Here is a 22,261-nt window from a genome sequence, read left to right as displayed (position 1 = left end):
CATCTTATCCATTCCTCATTGACCGGTTTCTTATGTACCAGTTTCTTCCGTTGCCTCCTCAAGTCTAGGCTAATTCGAGTTCTTACCATCCTGTGGTCTCTGCAGGGCGCTTTGCCGAGCGTGTAATCTTGTATGATGCCAGAGTTAGCGCAGAGTATAAAGTGTATTTCATTTCAAGTCTCGCCATTTGGGTTCCTCCTCGTCCACTTTCGGCTATCCCGCTTGCGGAAGAAGGTATTCATTATCCGCGTATTATTCTGTTCTGCAATCTCTACTAATAACTCTGCCCTGCCATTTCTAGAGCCTCTGCCATATTCCCCCGCTGTCTTGTCTGCAGCATGCTTCTTGCCTATCCTAGCATTGAAGTCGCCCATCAGTATAGTGTATTTTGTTTTCACTTTACCCATCGCCGATTCCATTATAGTAGCATTCGACTTCCTGGTCATCATGACTGGATGTAGGGGCGTAGACCTGTACGACTTTCAATTTCTATCTCTTATTAAGTTTCACAACAAGACCTGCCTAGCTCCAGTTAATTCTATATAATTCCTGTATGTTACCAGATATATGCTTAGTAATCAGCAATCCGACTCCTACTTCTCGTCTCTCCGCTAAGCCCCGGTGGCACAGGACGTGCCCGCTTTTTAGCACTTATGTGCTTCTTTCGTCCTCCGAACTTCACTGAGCCCTACTATATCCTATTCCAGCCCTCTAATTCCTCCAATAGCACCGCTACACTCGCGTCACTAAATAACTTTCTAGCGTTAAACGTTGCCAGGTCCTGATTCCAATGGCGGCCTGTCGGGAACCAGGTATTCTTGGCACCTCTGCTGCGTCGCAGGTCTTACCGCCGACATGGTCAGTTGCTTCGCAGCTGCAGGTATATCGCTACATATATAGCGCTACGTATATCCTGGCATAGCCGAGCTAACCACTGCCAATTTTTTAAAATTTCTCCTCGGTTTTTTTTTCGGTGTTGCGCATTTCACTGGCGGCGTTACGCGCGAGCTGTTATCGTTTGGCGCAGCACACGATTTTGCGCGCTGTGCACAAGCACGCATGACTAGCGGTATCATTGAGTACTACATGAATACTGTGGCAGAATAAGCGGATCGCAGACCATGATCACCACCGCTGGAACATGGTAGAAAATAGCCTAGTGTTGGTACCTACGCACGTGACCGCACGACCATGGGAACAAGCAGACGAAGTGGAAGTACATCTCGCTTGCTTCGGTGTGAAGTAAAGCAAAAAACATGCAGACATTCCGTTTCTGTATTTTAATATTCCTCTAAACGTTAGTTCGTCAATTCAAGCAACAGACCACACAATTAACAAATGTATTGAAAAATTCTCGAAGCCACGTGTCACTACGAGTAACGTCACACTGCGGACTCGAGTACGTAGGCGCAGGGACGCGAGTACGTCATCCTCAGGCTTGGAGCACGGCCGCCGCGAGGAGAAGGAAAAACGGCGTTCGGTTTGAAATTTCAGATCCTTTCCACGGCTCGTAGCGAAGCAATACTTTGCAGACAGTATCGTTATCGCGCAATGTATGCGCTGCGCTTGTCAGCTCAAAATGGCCAGACCTGATGAGGGGTCATTTCAAGGAGAAGCATAAGCGTCGTCGAAATTGTTGATTCGGTCTCACCGAAGTGAACTTAGAACGCACGTGGGAGCGTGCGCGCCCAAAGAACGCGTACAACACAGGCTAGATAAAACGAGATCGAGGGTGATGTGGCTTCGCGGCAATGCCCTTTCCCTTCACGCAACATCTCTCGCGCTTCTGCAGCAACACGTGTTCGCTTTCGCCGGCGCTGCTCTTTCGAGTCGCGCTCGTGACTTTGCAAGCGAGAGCATGCGCGGCCAAGGAACGCGCGGACAACACAGGCTTCCGAAAATGAAAGCGAGGGTATCGTGGCGTCGCCGCAATGCCCTTTCCTTCATGCAGCACCTCTCGGGCTACTGCAACTGCAGCAGCACGTGTTCACTTTCACCCGCGCTGCTCTTTCGAGGCGTGCTCGTGACATGGCAAGCGAGAGCGTGCGCGCCCAAGGAACGCGCGGACAACACAGGCTACCGAAAATGAGATCGAGGGTGATGTGGCTTCGGGGCAGTGCCCTTTCTCTTCACGCAACACGTCTCGCGCTACTGCAGCAGCAGGTGTTTGCTTTCGCCCGCGCCTGCTCTGTCCAGGCGCGCTCGTGACATGGCTTCACAGCCAATGGGAACTCAGTCGAGGTGCGCTCATGATGTGGCGTCGCAGCCGATGGGACTTAAAGCGCTGCTTCACTGATAGAATATACAAGCATCGGCGTTTTCGGCCAAAGGCCAGTTGAGGCTTTCCCATCAAGAACGGGAATCTGAACTGCGGGCCACTTTATCACCCTTGCTTGTCCGATATTACTCTAGTTCACTTCAGGATGCGGTGTACTGCTACGCATGACTGATTTACTAACGGCTATTCCACGCTTGGCGGGATTTTCGACAAGCCGTGTTCCGGTCGCAGTAGATATGTTGTTCATCGTGATGCCATTAGTCACATACTATTGATTTTACTTTTGGTTTTTGTCGGTGATTCAAGCCTACTTAAGGATAAAAATGCGACGTTATTCCTTCCACTATGTCGAAATTTATATGTACTGTAGTTAGGACGACTCAGTAGAAAGTTCGGAAAGGGTCTTTATGCGACAACTGCTCTCTTTCAAGAGAGTACGCTGTAGCTTGGCATACTACAATGTGATGGACGCACTTATTTACGATCCATCGTAATTTCCCACTGCAGTAGATGGTATAGGACTTCTGTTAGTTTGGGCCATATGAGCATCACGTGCATCATTACGTGTGGATGTCCTTCTTTCTCGCCTGCCCCCATTCACGTTTCTTTCTCCTCCAGGGTACTCAGACATGGAACTGGCAACAATACTTCAAACCCTTCGAAGACCTTCACCTGGACTATCTAGAAGACGACAGCATGGTCAGGATGGCACATCCGAATTATCTACTTGGCCTTGATGGGTACCTTGAAACTTGGGTGCGAACGTAAGGACTTGCCGCTTCAATACATTTCCCGCCATAGCTTCGCAATTTTTGGCCGCATCATATATGCTGTATTTGTAGTCGTTGCACAAAGAGGTGTTTGATTTCGTAGTTACTTTTTTTCCTAGCACCGAATCAGAGGTGCTGCGAATTCAGTGGAGGGCGTAGAACCAATGGTACCACGACGTGTACCACGTGCAGGTCCTCAGACTTGGACAGAGATGCTTTAATGTTGTACCACAATACCGATACAAGATATAGAGATCATATCTGCTTGAGATGAAAATGATACAGGATAAAGATAATAATAATAATAATAATAATAATAATAATAATAATAATAATAATAATAATAATAATAATAATAATAATAATAATAATAATAAGCCTATTTTATGTCCACTGCAGGGACGAAGGCCTCTCTTCGCGATCACCAATCACCCCGTTCTTGCGCCAGCTGATTCCAACTAGCACCCGCAATTTTCTCATTTCGTCACACCACCTAGTTTTCTGTCAGCCTCTACTGCGCTTCGGTTCTCTTGGTACCCATTCTGTCGCCCTAATGGTCCAACGGTTATCTACTCTGCGCATTACATGACCTGCCCAAAGCCTTATTTTTCTATTCATGTCAGTTAGAACGTCGTCTATACCCGTTTGCTCTCTGATCCAAGATGCTCTCTTTCTGTCTCTTAAAGTTATGTCTGGAATTCTTCGTTCCACCACTCTTTGCGCAGTCTTTAACTTGTTCTCAAGCTTCTTTGTCAGTCTCCAAGTCTCTGCCCCATATCTCATCACCGGTAAAATGCACTGATTGTATACGTTCCTTGTCAATGATATTGGTACGCTTCTAGTAAGGAGCTCACTATGTCGGCCGTATGTGAACCAACCTATTTCATTCTGCTGTGAATTTCCTTCTCATGGTCAGGGTCCCCTGCGATTAGTGGACCTAGGTACACGTATACTCCTTCACAGACTATTGGCCTCGAGCTCCACCGCTGGAAAAGCTGGCGCCACCGTCGGCGTGACGTGCTAGGAGGGATCACGTGGACATAGCGGCCGCGTCGGCTGCTTCGGGCGCGCCGAAGCGAGCTGAAAACGAGTTTAAATTCCCTCGTACGCTGCGGTCCTCATTTCGTGGCGAAATTTCCCCGCTTCGAGTGTCTCCTTGACAACGCTTCGAAGCACTACAATAGGTAGTGGCTGCCTTTGAAGGCACGCAACATGGTCGGCTACTGCTCGGTGCCGCAGGGCCGGACGCACGTAACGGAGGCCGGTGTCAGCCTTATTCACACGTAGCCGCAGGACAAGACGCTGCGTGAAGCTTGGCTCGCAAAACATAAAACCGGCAAACAGTCATCGGCTACAACTCGGGTATGCAGCAAGCACAGACGCGAGGATGACTTCTGCTACGGCGCCCGGTCTGCGATGTTCTGAAAACGCGCACTGAGACGCTCGCCCGAGTCCGCTGCCCGACTAATGTCATGACGGTTTGGTCTATGAACTTGTCGATGCTATAGATACTGGCAAGTTCAGTGGAGTGGAAAGGCAGCGGTTAGAAGCACATTTTAAAAAAAGCATGGCATATGGTCATGTTTGTGTTATGAATTAATGCACTGGATTACAAAAATGGAGCAGCGGGAAATTGCACGCTGAGAACACCGATAAACATACAGTGCGACGCAACTCGAGGAATAATATTGAAAGCTCAAAGAATTTACAAGAAAGAAAGATTGAATCGTCGCGACGGCACATTACAGTCCCCGTAGGTGTTGAAGTCTCTACAATGAAATTATTTTCGAACAGCTCTGATAGCGCCCACGCAACAATGGTTGCTTGTATACTGTGAAATGCTAATATTGTGCGGCCTAAAGTTCATGGCACAGTGAGAAAACGCGCGTGCGGAGAAATCGAAACAGTGCGCGGACAAGCATGCAGACGCGCAGTCGGTCGCTGCGAATCTGCGTGATCGCTGCATTGAGGCTTCGTTCTATTAAGCTCCATTTAGTTATACAAACACTATAAGAACCTATTTCACATAGTTTGCTCTCGGCTTTTACCTACTTTTCACGCAAGAAGCCGGTTCGGGAGACTGCATCGCGGCAACCGCGCGCAGTGGCGTTCACTGTACGTATTCGGTAAAGAGATAGCGTCTGTAAACGATTGTGTGCTTGCAGTTTGCCCAAGATTATTATTTAGACAGTAAGAAACTTCTCTCGTTTGGAAAATACTTACAGAAATGTCCGGGAGAGCTCGCGCATGGTGTTTTCAGTGACCGCTGACAGCAAAACCTATGAGGAACGTGCCACGTGATCCCTCATTCTACGCCAGCGAGGCGCTTCCGATAGGTGGCGACTCCGTAACTCCTCGCCGCCAATAGAGGCTGACTGGCAATCCTGAATTCTTGTTCTTGCCAGATTATTCGTTATTATCTTGGTCTTCTGCATATTAATCTTCCGCCCCACTCTTATACCCTCTCTGTTAAGGTCCTCAATCATTTGTTTTAACTCTTCTACAGTGTTGCTGAGTAGAACAATGTCACCGGCAAACCAGAGGTTGCTGAGGTATTCACCGTTGACCGTTACTCCTAAATATGCCCAGTTTAATAGCTTGAATATTTCTTCCAAGCACGCAGTGAATAGCATTGGAGAAATTGTGTCTCCATGTCTGACCCCTTTATATACTTATATACATATATATATATATATATATATATATATATATATATATATATATATATATATATATATATATATATATATATATATATATTGTAGCGGGTAATATGCATGTGGCACTGTGCGGACTGCCACCGCTGCGGCGCGAGACACGAGCGCGGGTTGTTGATGCGAAGCGCTAGGACTCGTGATCTAGAGCTACCTGCGATCCCTCGAACGAGCTACATAAACCCCACTTCATTTGGTGGAGGTGCGGGGTAACCTCGAAAACTGGAACTCCGAAGCCGGACGCTACCGACTGCTGCGACCATGCCTGACGAAACCACCCAGGAAGATGCACCACAGCCTCCGACGGTCATCGTTTCCGGTGCATTGCGCCAGCGTGATCCTGCCATCTTTAGCGGCACCGATGATCATGACGTGGAGGATTGGTTGTCATCTTACGAAAGGGTGAGCCAGCATAACAAGTGGGACGACGTCACAAAGTTGCACAAGGTGCTGTTTTACTTAACCGGCGTCGCGAACCTCTGGTTCCGAAACCACGAACACGATTTCACAACGTGGAGCAGATTCAAGACAAGTTTCACAGAAGTGTTCGGGCGCCCCGCTGTGCGCAAGCTTCGCGCAGAACAACGCTTACGGGGGCGCGCGCAACATCACGGTGAAACGTTCACAAGTTACATCGAAGATGTCATTGACCTGTGTAAGCGCGTGAATCCGTCAATGGCGGAGCAGGACAAGATAAAACAGATTATGAAAGGCATTGATGAGGACGCATTTCAAATGTTGCTAGCGAAGGATCCGCGTACCGTGGCGGAAGTTATCAACTTGTGCCAAAGTTTTGACGAGCTACGGAAACAACGCATCTTAGCTCGGCGCCCACCGCCTACGGAAGATTCGTTGGCAGCATTGGTTATTGGCGACAACCACACAACTTTGCTGACGCAAATAAAAGAATTTGTGCGCGAGGAGGTCGCGCGACAGCTCTCGATTTTGCCGACCACGGAGAAGCCTTCTCAATATTTGGCTCCAGCGATCCGACAGGTAATTCAAGAGCAAGTGACCGAAGCTCTTCCACCTCCGTGTCAGCCGGCTCCCGTGGCCGCGCCTCTGACGTATGCTGAAGCCGCTGCACGGGCGCCTCGTCTGCCGGGATTCTCTCCTCCGCCTTCAGCGCCTCTCCAGCCGGTGTTCTCTCATCCGCCCTCGCCTCGCCAGCAGGTCGCTCCCTTTTTCAGCGCACAGCAGCAAGGCACAAATCCTTGGCGTACTCCTGACAACCGCCCAATATGCTATGCCTGCGGTACACCGGGACATGTAGCGCGCTTCTGCCGCCGGCGCTTGCCGGCCTTCGTGGGCACCTCGCGACCACCCAGCTCCGGCTTCCGACCATACCGTATGCCTCAGCGACCACCACCGGAAGTCTACGCTGCTGATGACATACCAGCACCGCAGTCACAGCTCTACAATACTCGTCGCTCACCTTCCCCTCGTCGGCGCTCACTCTCACCCATGCGTCGTAGGCCCAGTGCCAGTACTACTGAGGCGGAAAACTGATTTCCGCAGTTCCTGAGGCACGAACTGCGTCATCGTCGGAACATCAAAGTCCTCGTTTTTCCCCCGCTAACGTTATTGAAGTGTCTGTTGATGGCATCAAATGTCTTGCCTTCGTCGATACAGGTGCTGCTGTATCTGTGATTAGTGAGAAACTCTGCCGTGAATTACGGAAAGTGACCATGATGCCTTCGGTATTATTGCTTAGAACAGCCAGTGCACAGCAAGTTCAGCCAGTCGCTATGTGCACTGCCAGGGTGTTGATTCGAGACATTTTGTATCCGATTGATTTCTTTGTGCTAACTTGTTGCTCCCACGATGTGATTCTCGGTTGGGATTTTCTGTCGCGCCATCAGGCCGTCATTGACTGTGCACGTGCTGAGGTTCAGTTCTCCGTTCTGTGCGATATGCCATCTCACGACTTTCAAGTTCATGATGTAACCAGGATCTGTGTAGCTTCAGATACTGACCTTCCCCCTCACAGCGCGGTATTTGTCCCTCTTTCATGCGCATCGCTTGCCGAAGCGACGGTCATGTTTTCACCCGCTGCCGTCTTCATTCGCCGCCAGCCTATATTGTTGCCTTTCGCTCTCCTCACGGTTCACCATGGGGCTGCAGAAATACTGATTTCTAACCCAAATTCGTACACTTTGGCTTTGCACTGTGGCGAGACTATTGGTACCATCCAGACTGTGGACGCTGACGTTATTGTGCATTTCCCTGTTCCCGACGACGTGGATACTGCCAACGTAACAACACTGGCACCCCATGTGCCATCTAACCGCGTACCACCGGATGTTTTTTGTCGCTGTATTGCCGATGACCTCGAGCCGACACAACGTGAGCGGCTTCTTACTCTTTTAAATGATTTTCACGCCTCTTTTGACTGCAACCAAGCATCATTAGGCCGCACAAGTACCGTCTCTCACCACATTGATACGGGACACCACGCACCATTACGCCAGCCTCCGTACCGCGTGTCATCCACCGAGCGTCGTGTCATCGCCGAGCAAGTTGAAGACACGCTTGAACGTGGTGTTATCAAGCCATCCTGCAGCCCTTGGTCATCTCCTGTAGTACTCATTAAGAAAAAAGATGGCTCGATTCGTTTCTGTGTGGACTATCGTCGCCTCAACAAGATTACACGAAAAGATGTCTATCCTCTACCGCGCATAGATGACGCCCTAGATTGTCTTCATGGTGCCGAATTCTTTTCTTCTTTGGACTTGCGATCGGGCTATTGGCAAGTGCCAGTGGATGAATCCGACCGCTCCAAGACAGCTTTTATTACGCCTGATGGCCTGTATGAGTTTACCGTAATGCCATTCGGCCTCTGCAATGCACCCGCGACATTCGAAAGGATGATGGACAATCTTCTACGAGGCCTCAAATGGAAGACGTGCTTGTGTTATTTAGACGACGTGGTAGTTTTCACCCCTGATTTCACCACTCACCTCTCTCGTCTACGCGAAGTTCTTACTTGCCTTACCACCGCCGGCCTTCAACTTAACTTGAAAAAGTGCCGCTTCGGAGCCCGCCAGCTGACCATACTTGGCCATGTCGTGTCCAAAGACGGCGTCCTTCCCGACCCTGACAAACTTCGTGCTGTCGCAGAATTTCCGCGGCCGACTACAGTGAAAGAGCTCCGCAGTTTCGTCGGTCTTTGCTCTTATTTTCGCCGCTTTGTGCGCAATTTTGCCTGCATCATCGCTCCCCTGACGAAGCTCCTGGCTGGCTCTGGTGCCCTTCGCGACTGGACTCCGGCGTGTGACCAAGCCTTCATCACTTTGCGTCGTCGGCTTACCTCACCGCCTGTTCTACGCCACTACGACCCGAGTGCACCGACTGAAGTTCATACCGACGCCAGCGGCGTTGGTCTTGGGGCCGTCCTTGCACAACGGAAGCCTGGCTTTCCAGAATATGTGGTTGCATATGCGAGTCGTGCTCTCACGAAGGCAGAATCCAATTATTCTGTCACGGAAAAAGAATGTTTAGCTATAGTTTGGGCCTTAAACAAATTTCGTCCTTACTTGTATGGCCGTCCGTTCGACGTTGTGACAGACGACCACGCGCTCTGCTGGCTTGCGTCACTGAAAGACCCGTCGGGGCGTCTTGGACGTTGGGCTCTTCGGGTCCAAGAATTTGACATTCGCGTCATTTGTCGATCCGGGCGCCAACATTCTGATGCAGATTCGCTCTCCCGTGCGCCCATGCGATCCGACGAAATGCCACCTTCATCCATAGAGTGCCCGGTTGCTACGCTTGCTGTTACTGACATGCCGTCTGAACAGAGAAAAGATCCGTGGATTGTGTCTCTCATTGACATTCTTAGCAGTTCTTCAACGTCTACATGCCCTCGAGCCATTCATCGCCAAGCCACCCACTTCGTGCTACGGGACGCCATCTTGTACCGTCGAAACTATCAGCCCGACGGTCGCAAATGGCTACTAGTCATCCCTCGCCATTTGCGTTCCGACGTATGCACGTATTTCCATGCAGACCCACAACAAGCTCATGCTGGCGTCCTGAAAACCTACGAGCGGCTCCGCCAGCGGTACTACTGGCGCGGCATGTATTCTTATGTCCGCAAAACATTCAGTCATGTGCAGCCTGTCAGCGACGCAAGACATCTTCTCATACGACAGGCCCTCTGCAACCTTTACCGTGTCCTGCACGTCCTTTTGATCGGGTTGGCATCGACCTTTATGGGCCTCTTCCATGCGGTGCTACCGGAAATCGTTGGATAATTGTCGCAGTAGACCACCTGACAAGATATGCTGAAACTGCTGCACTTGCTTTTGCTACTGCTCGCGACGTCGCCGCATTCATCTTACGGCATTTCGTCTTACGGCACGGCGCACCGCGAGAACTGCTCAGTGACCGAGGCCGTGTCTTCTCGTCCGAAGTTATTAATGAGCTACTCGCCGCGTGCCGCACTATTCACCGCACCACTACGGCGTATCACCCACAAACTAACGGTCTAACGGAACGATTCAACCGCACCCTTGGGGACATGCTCACCATGTATGTTGTGTCGGATCATTCCAATTGGGACGATGTCCTCCCTTTTGTGACGTACGCATACAATACCGCCGTTCAGGCTACCACAGGCTTCTCACCATTTTTCCTTCTTTATGGGCGTGAACCATCCACTACCCTCGACACCGTACTACCATATCACCCGGATGCCTCTGAATTCACCCCTCTTTCCGAAGTTGCTCGCCATGCTGAAGAGTGCCGCCAACTGGACTCTCACGTCTGGCTTCGGCTGCCCTTCCAAGCTCCAGGCCTTAGCCCAAAGCTTGCCCCGAAATATCAAGGTCCGTACCGGATCGTCGCGTGTAATTCGCCTGTGAGTTATGCGGTCGAACCGGTGACGCCATCTTCGGACAAACGCCGCCGCGGCCGCGAGACTGTTCACGTCAGCCGCCTGAAGCCGTACCACGACCCCCTTATCGTATCATCGCCTTAGGTCGCCAGGATGGCTCCTCTTCGCCCCGGGGGAAGTTGTAGCGGGTAATATGCATGTGGCATTGTAGTTGTAGTGGGTAATATGCATGTGGCACTGTGCGGACTGCCACCGCTGCGGCGCGACACACGAGCGCGGGTTATTGATGCGAAGCGCTAGGACTCGTGATCTAGAGCTACCTGCGATCCCTCGAACGAGCTACATAAACCCCATTTCATTATATATAAATAAATATATATATATATATATATATATATATATATATATATATATATATATATATATATATAACACTTATCGATGTAAGTGTGCACCTCCCCGTGGTCCTTCTCTTCAGCAATCACCATGCAAACAGTAGTCCTCTCCAAGTTCTTCCCCTTTTATATCTCCTTTCCTTCACGTCCCTTAGCCACCGTTCTTTGGTATACATCACATGATTTCACATGCCGTTTCATATCACTCTGCACCCCGATCCAAAAGAACTCTTCTGTGGTCCTTTCTAACGTGTTCTTTATTCATTGGTGACCTAGTCATTACACTAGCGTGCCCTATGTTCAGTACTGTATCCCTCAGCTCCTTCGGGACCATCAACTATAGTACTTCTTTACCTGAACTAAACGCACACTTCCAGTACAACATACTATTCTTCTTTATAAACTCCACTACTGTCCTGCTCTTTTTCGTTCGCACCAGTTCCCCTGTTTTTAGTTCACACTTTCGTATCGACTCATCCTCGTTGCGTAATTCTTTAAATTCTGCTGCGGTTATGTTTAATTCATGAATGGCTGTAGCCGGCAATGATGTCAGAGGTTTGGTACCAATACTGCTTGCTTGTATTTGTACTACAGCCGCTACATCTGTCTGTTGCTTCTCCTCTTTTTGCGCTTCTGAGTGTTCTTTCTCTTACACGTTCTTCCTTGTCCTCTTCCAACTTGGGTCTAGGTCGTCTGCCTTCCTCACCCCAGGTACATCTCCCGCAGTCAAATCATAAAGGGAGTCCTCCACACATCTAGCTGTGACCAGCCCTGTATATAAGGGTATCTATATTTGAATCTATTTTGATATCTTTATGCAAAAATGGTGAGGCGTGCAGACAGGGCACAAGAGAAGTCAACAACACGAACGCCGATTATCAACTGAAGGGAGCACTGAGGCGAAAAAGGAAAGAAGACCGAAAACTCACCTGCGCATGCTCTGGAATGGTATCACCACGTGTCAGCTGGGTACATGTGCCGGCCTACGTGAGAGATAGCTGTTTAGGCACTTAATCTCTTGCCTATGTAATCGAAGGTTCACTCAGGCCCGCACTTCTACCTTTAATGATATGCCATGCCTCTACCACAAAATTCGTATCTTCATTCTTGTGCCTGTACAATATCGGGCATTCATCTAACTATGGCGTGCTGTTACAATTTTGGCAATGTAGGGAATGATTAGACGGCGATCCACCGGATAACGACCTTTTATGCTCCATTAGCCTCCGATTGATACACTACCTCGTTTGCCCCACGTAGAACTGGATAATGCATAATAATAATAATAATTTTGCATAATGAATCCTTACCAAATAGCTCAGCTTTCTGTCGTTCTCTTGATCTCATTACACATGCCATCTTATATACGGATGTACTCCTGCATTCGTCTGCCCTGTGACGTTTCTTTTGGCACAACTGGCAAACCACCAGTGCTTCGTGACGATTACCTCTCACTCAGCGGTTCACTGCTAAATGATCTAATCGGTTGCATATAAAGCATCTCTGTGGTCCCCTTTGTATACTACATTGCCCCTGTTTCTTCGTCTTTTCCACTGCTGTCATGTGCGCATCTTTGTTGCCCTTTCCCAAGTTTCTCAATCTATGTGCCTCTACGAACTGGTCGGCTTGTTCTGCCATCTGTTCCACAGTTTGTAGTCTTCTCTCTTTAAGGAATATTGCCAACCTGCTGCTACACCTGGCAAGAAATTGTTCACCCACGACTTTGTCGCGAACCCCTTCATACCTTTTTTTCGGTCTCGGACGGCTATATCCACCTCTCGAAAGAATTTGTTAGATAATACGCGAACTGCTTGTCTGTTTCTGAAACTTCAGACTTACATGACCGAAACTTATTCCGTAATCCTTCTGCGGTCAACCTGAATCTCTGGAATAAAGTTTTCTACACCTTGTCATAGTGTCATGACCCCTCTGCTGGCGTACGCCTAAAGACACAGAGCATCACCTGCTAAACGCAGACCCAAAGCGTTAGCCCACATGCTTCTCTCCCAGCCTTGCCCGACTGCTATCCTTTCAAACCGATGCAAATACGCATCCAGGTCATCCCCCCGCTCATCGAAAGGTGCCATCAATTTCATAGGGCAAATCTGTCTAGTCCTGGAAGAAGCTGAGTCAGATGACGCCGATCCAGGTGTTCTCATGCCATTGCGACAGCCTGCGCCCATCTCTGCTAGTTTGATCTTTAACTCCAAAATTTATTTTTCTCTTTTCAATTTCTTCGCCCGCTCGTCCATGTTGCGTCTCTTTTTCTTGTTGAGTATACTCGAAGAACGTCATCGTCTCATCTTTCGACAGTTGTAAATCTTTAGCTATCGCCGCCAAACGTTCCCATTCCATCTCTAAACCACCAAGATCAGTGACAGGGCCAGAATAGAATCCTGGAAGGTATGCTGGAGCAAATCCTGGTACTTATCCTCTAACGGATCCTGTCACGCTCGCCAGTGGTCGTGTGTCACCGATCTCGTGGCGTGCGGATGTTACAAAAGATGGGTTTGGATACGCAGAGCAGCGCAGCAAACAGATTTTAATCATACTGTACCCCAAATTCAAAATAAAATTCGCTCCAACTCAAACACAATGAAGGAATGGTAACACTTATGTAGCCTACTTAATAATCACTAAACATGTCCTTATCCCGTCTACGTTAGTCCTTGGCATTTTCCACACGAAAGTCAGGCAACCCCAGCATATGGCTGCGACGCTACTTGAAAGAACCGTTCTTTCTGACTTTCGTCGTCGAACGGATCTTCCCAATCCGATGCGTGTCGGATCTTCGTCATTGTCGGTGTTCTCACCGACTCCGTGAACGTTGCTGCCTAGTGTTGGCCAGTCAACTCGCCCATCTCTTATGCCGATATCCCGAACTCCATCGGTGACGTGGCACCCCGGCCTCACTCATTAGGCCTAACTTCGGGTTCCGCCGCTACTTCTTCGAGTACCGACGAAACGCTCCTGAGACTATCCTACGGGTTGGTCTGCCTCTGAAAGGGTATCCTGCCTTGAGTTCCCGGCGCTGCCGTGCGATGTTTCAGCACGTCAAAGGAGCCTCGCTCGAACGTCGCCGAGGTCGACGGCCACACCCTAGACCGCCAGCGTCACGGACTTGACCGAACCTCCATGGCTTCAGTCGCCAGTGCGATGCTGACGCTACAACCTTCTTGACCCAGAGTCACGTCGATAATGCCATCCGGGCGCCGCTTTTCCCTCGATCACAGCTCGGGTGACGCACCTCTATGTGCACTGATACGTGCACATCGTCATCTCCTTTCTTTATGCGCGGCATGCCTCCTACATATGACAGAGGGCGACCTCCGAAGAATCGAAACCCGAGGCCTATTTTCTAGTTTTTCTGAGTGTTAAGTCTCTTGAGCTCATGGGTGCAAGTTCGCCCAGAATAAATCAGTTTTCCTGAGAAACGGCTGGCGTAACTGTTGGTTACATTTCTGGTGGACGTTCAGAGTACGATTCCAAGCAACACATATGCCGGGAAAAGAATCCCGCATCCTCAAATGTTGCAGCCAACGGAGTTAACTCCTGTGCGCCGACGCACAAGTCAACGCATACGAGGTGAGCCACCCGAGTTTTGGTCCTCTTGTCGATTCATCAAGGGCAGCGGCGATAGTCAGACTAGGTGCTATTGGGATCGCTACTGAAGTGACCCCATCTCACGCTGTGATGTGTTCAATCGGGACGCCAGAATCTTTTCACGGAGACACATTTGAGGATGGTGAGAACTGGCTCGAAAACTTCAAGCATTTCGCCATATGTAACGGTTGGGACGAAACGAAGAAACTGCGTTATGAGTACTTCCCGCTGGAGGAATCTGCACGCACGTGGCTTCAAGACGACGAAGCGTTGTGGTCGTCGAGGGATGAGTTAAGACGAGAGGTGCTCGGTAGGTATCCGAGCACGGACCGCAGAGAGAGGGCGGAAGCTGCTCTTCAGGCGAGGCACCAAAGCAACATTGAAAGTGTGACCATATACATTTAAGAGATGCCCCCCTCTTTCGCCGAGCCGATTCAACCGTAGCCGAGGACAAGAAACTGCGGCGCCTAATGCGCTGTGTGAAACGAGAACACTTTCCCGGGCTGGTTAGTTATCCGCCCGCACTGTAGCCAAATTCTTAGCAGAAGCGATGACGATGGAGAAGACGCTGCATTAGTGTGCGAGGCAGTACAACAGAGAGGCAAACGTCGCATCATTAGACGTTGGTTCAGGAGCCCTCTCAAACATCGACGTGCTACTTTAAGTAGTGAAGTCTGTCGTAAGGTAAGATCTGCAGGAATTGCAGCTAGCTCAAAGCCCTTCTACGATACCCTGACTTGCAGATGTTGTACGCGAAGTGCGGCAAGTAATTTGTGAGTCAGAGACTAACGTACGGTCCCTAGCACAACCAGAGCGTCAGCTGCGGATATGATATGCCCAAGTTTTACAGAAGGACATTTGACGCACTTACTCTGCACTAACTACAGCCATGCACCAGATGCTTCCTTGCAGTATGCCGCCCATGGCGGAAGACCCCGTAAAAGCGATGTATGACGAACAGAAGATTGGCGCTTTTTCTGCCACCACTGTGGAGAGGCTAGTAACCTGTATCAAGAATGTCAGTAATCTGTATCAGGTTCTCTACAAATTAACCTTGCCCTCGAAACGGTGAGCGCCGATAGAAGCATTCCTCTCAGCGCGCCAAAGTATTCCGAACCCCCAGCAACATGAACCGTGACCGGCAGTGCCTATGCGTTGTCGGTCGCCGAGTCCGTGCCCATCCTCCATTTCACCGAGGCGAAATCCGCGACGGGAAAACTAGAGCCAGCGACTTATGGAGTCAAGGCCACTAAAGCACGGAAAACCAAAAGCCCTCCATCGCTAATCCGACGAGGCGACGGTGGTGACGCAGCGACGAACAAATGCAGTGATGGCTACGTTACTTCTGAGTTGCATGTCACTGTCGACGACTTCCAAATGACTGCATCGATAGACACTGGTGCGGACTATTCAGGTATTAGCAGTGTACTCTCCAGAAAGTCAAAAAAGGTATTTATCCATTGGACCTGGTCTCCAATACGTACAGCCGGGGGACATTTATACGAGCCCCTAGGAAGGTGCACAGCAAGAATCGAAGTTAAAGGCTTTATTTACGTGAGGAGCTTTAGTGTTCTCCCCGAGTGTTAGCGTGATATGCTCCTGGGTTATGAACTGTTATACAAGCAAATGGCGCAATCATCGACGGGCAAGAACCCCGCGTGTTGTTTTCCACGGAAAATGCTGTTACTATTTCTATTGTGGTACCGCCGCATATTTCCTCTCTGCATATTGTGGGTGAACACTTGACGGTGTCGGCATGGTGCAGTGTGAGTAGTTGTAAGGAGTGAATTTAGCGGATATGAGGGGCTTGCAGACGGAAATGTCAGGGTGCTACTGGAAAAGCAAGTATGCGTGGTAGGGGTCCTGTTTACCTGCGTAACGGATGTGCGGATGTCTTCTTGACCAACTTCGGCAATGATGCACAACACGTGGTGAAGGGAACAGCCATAGCAACTCTTCATGACTATGTACAAGTTACCGATGTATCACCTCTCCATACACCATCACCATCCTCTGTGGCTTTAGACAGTGTCCTTGCATCTATAGATATTGATCGAGAGATATCACCACAAACACATGTGATTGTGACCTCGGTCAAAGAGTTCGCTGAATGATTCTCTACGTTATCGAAAGTCCAGCGTACGCAGGATGCAAAACACCACGTTGTGTCGAAGAACCTGTAAGACCAGTGCGCCATTACCCGTACCAAGTGGCTCCAAAAGAAATGGAAGCGATATGCAGGCAAGTACAGGAAATGCTTAAGGAAGACGTAATCCAGCCATCCAGTAGAACCTGGGCATCCCCGATGTTTAAAAAAAACCCTACGCTTTTGTGTTGATTACAGGCAACTCATGAGATCTCGCCACGATGCAGGATGCATATCCCCTCCCACGCATTGACGACACCTTGAGAAAATACGCGATGCTCACTTCTTCTCTGATTTGTATCTTAAAAGCGGGTACTGTCAAATAGAAGTGCACCAGCGAAATCGCGAAAGAACGGCATCTGTACGAGTTTAAGCTGTTTCAATTTGGTCTGTGTTCCGCGTCCCCCACCTTCCTGTGGATGATGGACACGGTTCTCTCCAGACTCAAATGGGAGTCGTGCTTCGCCTACGTTGATGATGTGGTGATCTTTTCCACTACATTCGAGCAGCACATGCAGCGACTGAGAGCAGTTATGGATGCCATTCGCGTAGCGGGATTGATCATAATACCCGAAAAATGTCACTTCGGTTTTCGCCAGCTCAGCTTTCTCCGACACATTGTCAGTGCTGAAGGGGTCCGGCCGGACTCCGAGAAGATCACGGCAGTAAATAAGTTCCCTAAGCCTAGAGATAAAAAAGCTATCAGACGTTTCCTGAGACTGTGTGCGTAGTGCAGGTGTTTCGTAGAAAGCTTTTCTCAAATTGCTGAACAATTCACGCAACTTGCAAAAGAAAATATTCCTTTCTTGTGGTAGAAAGAACAAGAAGACGCCTTTTCTGAGCTGCGACGATGTGCGCGGAGACCTTGCATACTTGCCCATTTCGATGAGTATGCTGAAACAGGCATCTACATCAACGGGAGTAACAGTCGCAGAATGGAGAGAAAAAGTCATTGCACATGCAAGTCGTACTGTATCGAAAGCCGAGACAAATTACTCACCTACAGAAAAGGAATGCCTGGCGGTTTTGTGGGCTGTCATCAGGTTCCGGTGTTACTTGTACGGCAGATCGTTTCGGGACATCAGCGACCACCAATAAATGTCCTGGCTGGCGAACCTCAAGGACCCTTCTGGAAGACTCGCAAGAAGGAGCGTGCGTCTGCAGGAAAATGATATCAGGGTCGTTTGCAAAGCTGGTCTCAAGGACAATCATGCTGATTGCTTTTCACGCGCACGGATCGAATCTACGTCTCCTGAATACGAGCAAGAGATTTCTCGTTCCTTGGGGCTGTGAACACATCTGAAATGGCTCATCACCAGCGTGCTTACCCGGAATTACTTCTGATCATCCAGCACCTGGAGGTTCGACAAGTGAAATTTCCTCGAGTTTACGTATGTGGATTTTGTTTTTATGTCTTCAAGAACAGCATCCTCTACAAACGAAACTTCGACCCTAGTGGCGAAACGTTTCTACTCTTCATCGCCGTGAGCTGCGATCTTAGAAGCTTGCCATGATCACCCTTCAGCTGGTCACTTAGGCGTTACTAGTGCTCTGGCGAGAATGCGCCAACCCTTGCACCAATATTACTGGCCGAAGCTGATGAAGTCAGTGCAGCCCTATTTCAAATCGTACCGAGATTGTCAAATGCGCAAAACACCGCTTTTCAAACCAGCATGCCTTCTGCAACCAACACAGCCACCAGCAATAACATCTTAATAGACAGGAGTGGATCTACTTCGGCCATTTCCTGTTTCGTCCTCAGGAAAGCGGTAGATTGTGGCAGCAACGGATTATCTTACCCGGTATACTGAGAGTACTTCTATAACAAAAATAACCACCATTGAAGTCGCTCAGTTTTTCGTAACAACAGTATTACGACATGGCGCACCTAAGGGTGTCATAATAGACAAAGGAACAGCTTTTATGGACCGCCTGATGCAGTCTGTTGTGAAAGTAACACTTTCTGATCATAGGAAAACTACGGCATACCATCCGCAGACAAACGGCCTGATGGAACAGCTCCATAAACACTCGCCGACATGATCTCGATATACGTGGACATAGTGCCTCGAACGTGGGACAGTATTAGGCCATACGTTACATTTGCGTACAATACTGTAGTGCGAGACGACACATTTCACGCCATTTGAAGTTGTTTACGGTCGATCCGCATAACAACGATACTTGATGCGATATTACCCGTGAACATCAGCGAAGACGACCCTGACGTTATAAAAGAGGGCACAAGGTGAATAACAATTGGCAAGGCACCGCATCATACAACGGCAATACGTTGATGCAAACCAGTATAACCTGAGGCGAAGAGAGGTGCAGTAGAAACCTGAAGACAAAGTGCGGGTATGAATGCCTATGCGTACGCCCGGCATTTCGGAAAAGCTACTGCGCCGTTATTTTGGCCCATCTAGAGTACTGCGCCGACTAAGCCCCTTAAGCTACGAGGCAATTCATAAAGGTGAAATGTGCTCCACACGACGTAGGACTCGCCCAGAAGTCGTACTCGTAGTGAGAGTGAAAGCTTACTACAAAGGCATTGAAAGCAGATTTGGTACTTGTGGCGGCGAATAGCACCGGCCATACCCTCAGCTGTGTTTTTTTAAAACTGTTGGCCTCTCTAGGCCTTTTCTACGCATAGAGACCATGCTTCTTTGGAGGGGGTCTAATGCTGCCAGTATAACGAGAACGAAAACGCGGCTGCCGCATCTTAGCTGTGTCCCAAAGAGCCGCCGCACTACAACCGTGAAGCAACGCACCGCAGGCCAACGCTGCGCCCCACGTGCCCACACGACGTACTCACAGACCGCTCGATCGCGCTCGAGAATCGTATTTATGCCACGTGACAGGACGAGAAAAAGAAGAGGGTGACGTTCGAAGAGTTGAAGCTGGACGGCCATTTTCTTATTTTGTTGAGTGTAAAAAAATTATGGGTTTTTATGTGCCGAAACCACTTGCTGATTATGAGGCACGCTGTAGTGGAGGACTCCGCAAATCTTGACCACCTAGTGTTCTTTACCGTGCGCCTAAATTTAAGCACACGGGTGTTTTGGCATTTCGCCCACATCTAAATGCGACCGCTGTGACCGGGATTCGATCCCGCGACCTCGTGCTCAGCAGCCCAACACCATAGCCACTGAGCAACCACGACGGGTATGCTGAGTGTTGAGTCTTTAGGGTTGACGGGCACAGGTTCGCCCAGAATAAATCTGTGTTGCTTAGAAACGGCTAGCGTAACTGCAGGTTAGAATATATATATATATATATATATATATATATATATATATATATATATATATATATATATATATATATATATATATATATATATATATAATGAGAAGCCAACAAACACTGACACCAAGTACAACATAGGGGAAATTGCATGTGCTTAATAAATGAAATAAAGTAATGATAAATTAACGGAAATTAAAGTGGATGAAAAAACAACTTGCCGCAGGTGGGAACCGAACCCACAACCTTCGCATGTCGCGTGCGATGCTCTACCAATTGAGCTACCGCGGCGGCGTTTCCCCATCAACTTTCTTAGGTATTTATGTGTACTAGTAGAACCCTGGGAGTGTTAGCCAGCGCCCCCACTCACAGACCTTGGCGGCGGACGTGGAACGTCTTTTTTGCCGCAGGCGTCACGAGAACGTGATCTTTTCGGGTGAAGGCAACTGGTCAAAAAACCCACATATGCTACCTGAAGGCATCAATGTTGCCGGATTCGAGACCCTCGTTATGTAATAAACGAGAAGAAAGGGGGTTAACCGAGGGGCCCGATATTTATTAGTCATATAATGAGAAGCCAACAAACACTGACACCAAGTACAACATAGGGGAAATCGCACGTGCTTAATAAATGAAATAAAGTAATGATAAATTAATGGAAATTAAAGTGGATGAAAAGACAACTTGCCGCAGGTGGGAACCGAACCCACAACCTTCGCATGTCGCGTGCAATGCTCTACCAATTGAGCTACCACGGCGGCGTTTCCCCATCCACTTTCTTAGGTATTTATGTGTACTAGTAGAACCCTGGGAGTGTTAGCCAGCGCCCCCACTCACAGACCTTGGCGGCGGACGTGGAACGTCTTTTTTGCCGCAGGCGTCACGAGAAGGTGATCTTTTCGGGTGAAGGCAAGTGGTCAATAAACCCACATATGCTACCTGAGAGCGAGGTATCCTAGCCACTAGACCATGCGTACTATTAAGCCACTAGACCATGCGATTTATGTGTACTAGTAGTACATAAATACCTAAAAAAGTGGATGGGGAAACGCCGCCGCGGTAGCTCAATTGGTAGAGCATCGCACGCGACATGCGAAGGTTGTGGGTTCGGTTCCCACCTGCGGCAAGTTGTTTTTTCATCCACTTTAATTTCCATTAATTTATCATTACTTTATTTCATTTATTAAGCACATGCAATTTCCTCTATGTTGTACTTGGTGTCAGTGTTTGTTGGCTTCTCATTATATGACTGATAAATATTAGGCCCCTCAGTTAACCCCCTTTCTTCTCGTTTATTACATAGCGAGGGTCTCGAATCTGGCAACATTGATGCCTTCAGGTAGCATATGTGGGTTTATTGACCAGTTGCCTTCACCCGAAAAGATCACGTTCTCGTGACGCCTGCGGCAAAAAAGACGCTCCACGTCAGCCGCCAAGGTCTGTGAGTGGGGGCGCTGGCTAACACTCCCAGGGTTCTACTAGTACACATAAATACCTAAGAAAGTTGATGGGGAAACGCCGCCGCGGTAGCTCAATTGGTAGAGCATCGACACAGCAATTGGCACAGCAAGCCTGGGTGATAAAGTTGCAGGGAGATTCATACTAAGGCGATCGTAAAGTTGTAGAGCACACGCCGAATGTTTCAGCTTACATCTGTGCTTTGTTTGCGCCAGGACAGAGTCAGGGAGAGTGTTCAATCGCCTGACACTTTGCCATGACTAGTGTTTTTAAGTAGCCCACTCGACATTATTTTTAGCTTGTTTGTAAACTCAATCACCATACACAGATTGCCATATTATCGGCAATACTACTGTGTGATAAAACAGGAATTACTGTGTGGATGGCTGCAGCAAGGCTAATAGGAAAATCTTTTCACGCTTTGCGCAACTGCAATGCGTTTGAAATGTTTTTATCTCGCGCAAGTGACTTCGTTGAAGAAAATCGCGAAACGACTGTGAGTTACCAATTGCAGGAAACTCTCGCTAAGACGAACGCGGTTAAGCCAAATTCTCGAATATAACGAAAAATGTTGCGAACGTTTGTTTGGTTTTCCATAAACTCAATGCCAAATAATCCACTTATGACGAACCGCCTCAGACGTGCTCTTCTGTAAAGACGAACGTTCGGGGTGACTGCCACCGCTACCGATCCCGGAGGCTACGGTACCTCGATGAGCCGCATCCGGGGGCACGCGCATCAAGGCACCCTACTGGAGGCCTACGGCACACGTCGCCCCTGGACAGAGGCTAAAACAAGAGCAGCAAACAGAGACAGT

General features: G+C 48.9%; 1 protein-coding gene across 2 annotated transcripts in view; it reads left to right on the top strand.

Annotated features, from left to right (window-relative positions):
- Positions 1–22,261, top strand: part of LOC135911176 (uncharacterized) — a 330,618-nt gene that overhangs the window by 136,831 nt on the left and 171,526 nt on the right. For both annotated transcript variants that reach the window (XM_065443366.2, XM_065443367.2), the window contains exon 10: positions 2,897–3,042. In XM_065443366.2, the coding sequence (XP_065299438.2) occupies positions 2,897–3,042 (146 nt within the window). The remainder of the gene's footprint in view (positions 1–2,896; positions 3,043–22,261) is intronic.

The sequence above is a fragment of the Dermacentor albipictus genome, chromosome 5, assembly GCF_038994185.2.
Source record: "Dermacentor albipictus isolate Rhodes 1998 colony chromosome 5, USDA_Dalb.pri_finalv2, whole genome shotgun sequence".
Taxonomy (NCBI): Eukaryota; Metazoa; Arthropoda; class Arachnida; order Ixodida; family Ixodidae; genus Dermacentor; species Dermacentor albipictus.
Note: the sequence above shows the minus strand (reverse complement) of the source record. Positions and strands in the feature narration are given on the sequence as shown.